At 51.7% G+C, this 7161-nt stretch overlaps 1 protein-coding gene across 2 annotated transcripts in view; it reads left to right on the top strand.

Annotated features, from left to right (window-relative positions):
- The window catches only part of PLEKHF1 (pleckstrin homology and FYVE domain containing 1), an 11718-nt gene that overhangs the window by 2874 nt on the left and 1683 nt on the right, over positions 1–7161 (top strand). Inside the window, exons 1-2 of one of the 2 annotated variants that reach the window (XM_027768068.1) lie at positions 2541–2751; positions 6749–7140. In XM_027768068.1, coding sequence (XP_027623869.1) covers positions 2742–2751; positions 6749–7140 — 402 coding nt within the window. In that variant the 5' untranslated portion in view covers positions 2541–2741. Of the gene's footprint in view, positions 1–2540; positions 2752–6748; positions 7141–7161 lie in introns of those variants that run through there. The other variant, XM_006168005.2, reaches the window with a different exon arrangement.

Genomic DNA, 7161 nt, shown 5'->3' with positions numbered 1-7161 from the left:
GCAGCCTCAATGAGGAAGCCCAGGAAAAGTCCACAGGGCTGTGCTGTCCTGTCTTCACTCCCCTTCCCCTGTGACCTGGGCCAGATACGTCCTCTTTGATGTTCCCCTCTCATGACCCATGTCCGTGCATGAAACCCAAGGGTTAGGATGGAGCTGGCTGCCCCTCCCAGCCCTGACTTTCCGGGGTTCCTGGGCTGGTACACCCAGACTTCTCGCACTAATCCCGGAGGCTGTGTTCCAAGTTGGGGTGAGGAAAGGGCACGTCCCAGCAGGACTGAGCCCTGTGTGAATTGCCAGCTTGTCTCTGGAGTAAAGGTGTTGTACGTTTTATGTGTGCTGGTGTGGATCAGGGATCAGCTGCCCTTTTCTCTAAGGGGTCAGATAGTAAATATTTTAGCTTTTATAAGCCATGCAGTCCCTGTTGCACATAGTCACGTGTTCCGATAAAAGTGTATTTAGAAAAGCTAGCAGGAGGTCAGATTTGGTGATTTCCAGCCCCACTAGAGATCAGATATCACACCTTAATTGTCACGCACAAAACCCTGGCCTCTCGGCATCTGTAGTCACCCAGTGTGACTCTCAGGATGTGGCCCTCAAGCCACAGGGCTCACCATGAGCACCTTCAGCCCGGTGCAGGTGGTAGAGTCACTGAGCCCCGGAGACCCACGTGCTTCTGACCCCTCCAAGAAAAACGCACGTCTGTGCATGTCCCTGTCACCCAGACTCCCCGACCCTGCGGCAGTCTGCCCCCATCAGCAGCCCTGGGCGCCACACTGGGGTCAGCATAGACACAATCCAGAGCCCAGCAGGCTGCCAGGAGCCTCCCCCTTGTCTTCTATGAGGCAGTCTGGTCCCCAGTGAGTGGGGCCAGGGCTCAGCTCGGCTCCCCTATCCCAAAGGAGAAAGGTTGGCTTCTCTTGTGAGAGTGATAAAAACAAGCATTCCCCATCTGACTGGGCTGGTATGTTTACCAAGAAAAGCCTTCGGGCCACATGAAACGAGGCTGTAAAGTTATGGTTGCATGGGTGGTGGGGCAGCCCTGGGAAGATATTGTCTGCCTGACCCCAGACCAACCTGGGAGTTCTGTGAGTTCACAGAGAAGAGGGACGTGCCAGCCGTCGGGCTGCCCCAGTCTATGTGGGGCCAGCCTGGGATCCAGAGCTCTTTCAGTGCTGTGAGACCACCACCACCCCACCCTCCGTGGTCTGCCTTTTGTCACCAGTAGCTAGACAGCAGCCATCAGAGCCATGAAGGTTGGGGCAGAGCCTCAGTTAACAAGTTACACATGGCTCTGTCCTGCTGGACCTCGACCTTCCTTTCCCCGGCTCAGGGAGGAAGGTTTTGAGATTAGTGAGAGATGTCTGGGGGCCCCGCCCAGGAACCCTGGAAAGAGGCAGCCTGTCCTTCCTTCCCCTCAGGTTACATGCAGGGACACTGCTTTTCAGAGAGGAACGCACTGGCTAAGGTCGGGGAAGAAGGCAAGAGGGGGCACAGCTCAACCATTGGGGCTTGCCCTTGGTTTCCTGGTCGGGGACCCTCCTTCCCTGAAGAAACCTCAACTCCAACCAGACTCACCCTTTTCCCAGGTCTGTCTGACTTGACTTTCCACATATTTGCTGAAGACCTACTATGTGCCACACGGGCAGTGTGGAGGGGTGCTCTGTGCCCCTTTCCTAGGGCTTGGGAGATGGTGTTGCAGGCTCTCTCCTCCTCTCTCCTGGCTTGGTCTGCTGTGGATTCAGCATCCCAAGTTCTCCCCTTCCCAAATGTCCTCACTTCCTCCATGCTGTCCACCTGGGTGGTCTATGGGGAGCAGCCTCTGGAGCTCATGAGCCCCACTGGGCTGGACAGGGGCTACCTGCTCCGAGGCACAAAGCCCATCTGCCTCAGCTGCAGATGGGTTCAGTTTCTGCCTGGCCACAGAGTTGGGTTTTCAGCCTGACTCCTTGGGACACAGCTGTATGCTTTAGAGAAGGGAATGTAGGATCTCCTTCCTGGCATTGCCTGCAGGTACCCTAACCCTGATGCTGTGCCATTTTCCTGCCAGGCCCAGCCAGGCATCCCACCATGAGACCTGCTCAGTGTCCCCTAGCCCACAGAGGCCAAACTTCAACCCGGACACTGTCCTATAATGCTTCTCTTTTTTGAAGATCTTAAATTAGAAAGAAAAAGAAGCACACCTTCCCACTTCCCGAAATCGACACTCGTGAGTTAGGATTTCATCACATTTGCTGCTGCCTCTTTCTAGTAAAAGAAATAGAACATTATATATAGATAAAGGTGAAGTCCTACTTGAGCCCCCGATTCCTGGTCCTGCCCACGCCCCCTCCCTTAGGCCATTTTCTCCTGACTGTAAGTCTATTCTACCTTGTTTTTGTTCGTTTGCTTATTTTGTCTTCTTTTGACCATCTTAATCATTTTTAAGTGTACAACAACTCTCTACCCCCTGCCATCCAGTGCCTGGCAACCACTATTTTACTTTCTGTGTCTATGAATTTGGCCACTATAAGTATCTCCTAAGTCGTCATTGCTGTATGGCTCCTTTCCCTTAACACGATGTCCAAAAGATTCATTCGTTTTGTAGCTTGTGTCAGAATTTTCTTTCTTTGGATGGCAGAAGAAGATCCCGTACTACCTATGTGCCACATCTTGTTTATCCAGTCATCTAGCTGATGGACTTCGAGGTTGCTTCCACCGTTTGGCCTTTGCAAATAATGCCACCATGAATATGGAACACAGATATGTCTTTGGGTATCTACTTTTAATCTTTCTGAATATATATCCAGAAACGGAATTGCTGGATCTGTGCTAATTCTATTTTTAATTTTTTGAGGAGTCTTCTTATTATTTTCCATAGTGGCTCTGATTTACATATCCACCGACATACAGAGGGGTGCAGTTTCTCCAATTCTTACCAATGGTTGTAATTATTATTATTATTATTTTGTAGAGGTTTTCCCCTTAGTGTGTGTGCGCTCACCAAGAGAGAAAGAGACAGAAACAGTGAGAGGGAAAGTGAAAAATCACCCCCCAGGAAGATGGCCATGCTGCAGTCCCTTCTTCTTCATTCTCATCCCAGGATCTTGGGCACTCACGCACACACCTGGTGTGATTTTAAAGCCACTGGGTCCCAGACTTGAACCATGGTCAGCCATGTGGGAGCCTAGAGACGTAACCATTATGCCATCTGCTGGCCTCATGATTATTATTTTTTTTGATAGTAGCTGTCCTAATGAGTATTAAGTTTCCTCCAATTATTATTTATAAATACAGTTCTCAAACCGTTTTTAAATGTTATATAATTTTTCATTTACATGTCACATTGTATAGGCCATTCTGCAGTTCGCCTTTTTTTTTTTTTTTTTTTTGAGAGGTTTTTGCTATAGGGTGCGTGCGCTTGCCAGACAACCAGGCAGAGAAAGAGAGAGAAAGTGAGAAATCAACCCCGGGGGGGATGGCCACACTGGAATCCATTCTCCTCTCGGGATCTTGGACCCGCACACACATGCGCCCGGCGTGAATTTTAAGCCACCGGGTCTGAGACTCGAACTGCAGTTAACTACATGGGAGTACAGCAACATAGCCATTACGCCAACTGCTGGTCCCATGCAGGTTGCTTTTTTTTCCACCTGGTAATTGTTCATTATCACTCCGTGCTGATCTGTATATTCTATTTTATGAGTATAGCCTGTTTTTTTGTTGTTTGCTTTTTTCCTTTTTCCTACTGATAGGCATGTAAGGAGTCTCTGCTTCACTCTATCACTGCTCTTTGTGGGTCTCCCTCCTCTGCCACTCTGAGCTCCTCTGTCGTGGAGATCTTGCCCAGCCATCCCAGGGCCCCCAGCCCACAGCCTGACAGGACTTGGAAGTGGCGCTCTGAAATTGAGGAGACCCAGTTCTGGTTTTGCCAGATTGTCCATCAGCCAGGGACCCAATGATCAGTTGTGGCAGGAGGGCTCAGAGCTGTCACTAATAATCTGCTAGGTTTGCAATACACCGCAGAGATCAGCAAATGAAAATAGCAGCTCTTACATAAGATAGTGTGGGCAACACTTCACAGGGGGCTGTGTGATCCGAAGGGGCAAGCGGTACGTGACTCAGGGGGCCTAGCATCTCCTCTTGTGCAGTGCACCCAGTCCCCACGCTGGGGCCCCATGGTGGCTTTTCACAGGTGGCCTCACTGCAGCTCAGTGACCCAGAAGCATTGTGTGTGATTGGCTCAACCGCAGGCCTGCTCTGTGTGCCTGAAGACGTGTGCACGCTGTGGTGGGGACAGCTCTCACCTTCCACTGCAGAAGAGAGAGCTCACTGGTGCACAGGGGGCCCTCAGGCATTTTAGAAAGTTCGTTCTTTCATTAGCCACTAGTAATGGGTGGTTGGCACAGTTCCAATTGGTGCCACAGCCGTAAGCAAGAGGACGCTCCTGTTAGGAAACACACAAGCAATCAGTGAATAGGAAGGAAAACAGCAGGTCCTCATAGCATAGGGACAAACAAAAGAGAGGAATTCTAGAGAAGGAGGCTGCGGAGTGTTTCTGTTAAGGGCTGGATCGTCAGTGTTGGGTTTCCTAGCCTTCTGGTATCTGTTACCTCTATTCCACTGTGCCGTTGCAGCATGGAAGCCACCACGGACAATGGAATGCGAATGGGTGGCTGTGTGCCAATAAAACTTTATTTACAACAACTGACTGTGGGCCAAATTTGCACCTGGCACTTGTTCGTCAACCTCTATTCCGGGTAGGGGCAAACTCCCTGAGCTGGAGTTATCAGGGAGACCCTTTCAGAAGGAGAGGGAGCTGAGACTAGTCGCATAGAGGAGCTGTCCATGGGATGGTTTGTTTCAGGCGGAATGGTGGCTCCTTGCTGTTGCTTCAGCAGTGGAGTTGTGTGCTGAGAAATAGGCAGGCTCAGGCTAGATTTGAGAGAGAAAAAGAGTAAGGCTTGCTCATAGGTTGAGGGTTGGAGGTATAACAGAGAAGAGGTTCAAGAATGTGTCCTAGATTTGGGGTGTGAATGATCAGGCCAATGGAGGTTCCACTGGTGGGGAAGGGGAGAAGCTGAGAAGAGCAAGTCTGGGGGGACTGGGTTCAATGCTGGGCATGTTGAGATTAAGAAATGTACTTGGGACCAGCAGATGGTGTAATAGTTACATTGCTGGACTCCCACGTAATTGATCACAGTTCAAATCCTGGATTCAGCTTAAAACTCGAGCCAGGCGTGTATGCGGGCATGCCCAAAATCCTGAGAGGAGACTGGAGGAAAAGGAATTGCATCCTGGCCATTCTCCCAGGGGGTGATTTCTTTCTTTCTGTCTCTCTGTCTGTCTCTGACTCTCGGTGAGCACACGCAACTTAGAGCAAAAATCTCTCTTAAAACAAAAAGAGAGCGAGAGAGATTTATTTGATGAACAGGGAAGCAGGTGGATGTCCACACTTGAAGTTCCATGGAGAGATCAGGGTTGGAGGCTTGGACTGGAGAGTCAGTGGCATTCAGGTGGTCTTCAAGGCTGTGGGTCTGGTGGGCTCAAGGGGAAGTGTGTGTGGTCAGGGCAGAGGGCAGCCTGGGATGCACTCTGAAGCCACCATTATTTAGTGCTTATGCACCAACAGCAGGGTTGAGTGGGCCTCACGTCTCTAGGGAAGACAGTGTAGGACAAATTCTGGGGCCCCTTCTTACTGTAGGGTCATCGGAAAAGTCATGATGCATTTTTGCATAGAAAAATAGGTCACGACTTTTCTGATGACCGAATAATGGAGTCTCAGTTTCCCTCTTGTGAAGTGAGGGTTCCACCTTCTAGGTTGATGTGAAGAATAAATGAGATAGGGACCAGCAGTTAGCGTAATGGCTATGTCACTGGACTCCCATGTAGTCGACCGCGGTTTGAGTCCCGGACCTGGTGGCTTAAACTCAAGCCAGGCGCATGTGTGTGCGTGCCCAAGATCCCGAGAGGAGAGTGGAGGAGAAGAGATTGTGGCATGGCCATCCCCCCTGGAGGGTGATTATCGCTTTCTGTCTCTCTGTCTCTCTCTGGCTTTTTGGTGAGCGCACGTGCCCTATAGCAAAAAACCTCTCCCCCCCCAAAAAAAAAAAGAATAAATGAGATAAAGTTATGCTTAGCATGGAGGGCGCACTCAGCCCATGGTCCCAGGGATATTGGTGGTGGTCACTGGGCTCACTGGGTGAGTGAGTGGGTTGCAGGATCAGAGTGGGGGAGTCAGCAAGGGGCTGGAGTTGCAGGTACCCAGTCGCCCTCAGGCACTGCTCCGGCACACATGCCTGCATCCTTTTAGCTGAGGGGCAGGCCCGAAGTGCCAGTAGTTCCCTAGGAGCAGCTGATGGGAGTTGGAGGCTCCATATCCCAACTTCCTTGGCCCTTGGGTGGACACCATTGAGGCACATTCTGCCCTGTCTGCCAAGGCTCCCCAGAGATTCGAGCCTCTGCTGCCCACAGAGTTGCTTGCTGAGTAACCACACTCTGGTCACTGCCTTCCCATCCCTGTCTGGCTCCCACATTCCTCTTGCTGGGCAATGCGCTTCACCTCCCCAAAGTTCCTTGTACTCCTTGTCTAAGGGCCAGCTTCTGGAACAGTGAGTTTCTGTGTCTGGGTGGCTAGATGGGCTTGCTGGGGCACAGAGGAGTAATGAGCAGATGGTCTGATGCAGCTGGTTAGTGAGTTGGGGTGGGCGGTATGGTTGTGATTCCTGGCCATGCCTACAGGCTGCTGCCTCATCCTCTGCCTCTCCTGCAGACCTGCTGCTGGAGAAGATGGTGGACCACTTGGCGAACACAGAGATCAATAGCCAGCGGATCGCGGCAGTGGAGAGCTGCTTCGGGGCATCAGGGCAGCCGCTGGCCCTGCCAGGTCGGGTGCTGCTGGGCGAGGGTGTGCTGACCAAGGAGTGCCGGAAGAAGGCCAAGCCGCGCATCTTCTTCCTCTTCAACGACATCCTGGTGTACGGCAGCATCGTGCTCAACAAGCGCAAGTACCGCAGCCAGCACATCATCCCGCTGGAGGAGGTCACGCTGGAGCTGCTGCCCGAGACCCTGCAGGCCAAGAACCGCTGGATGATCAAGACAGCCAAGAAGTCCTTCGTGGTGTCGGCTGCGTCCACCACGGAGCGCCAGGAGTGGATCAGCCACATTGAGGAGGGTGTGCGGGGG

The sequence above is a fragment of the Tupaia chinensis genome, unplaced genomic scaffold (assembly GCF_000334495.1).
Source record: "Tupaia chinensis unplaced genomic scaffold, TupChi_1.0 Scaffold145396_1, whole genome shotgun sequence".
NCBI classification, from domain to species: Eukaryota; Metazoa; Chordata; class Mammalia; order Scandentia; family Tupaiidae; genus Tupaia; species Tupaia belangeri.
Note: the sequence above shows the minus strand (reverse complement) of the source record. Positions and strands in the feature narration are given on the sequence as shown.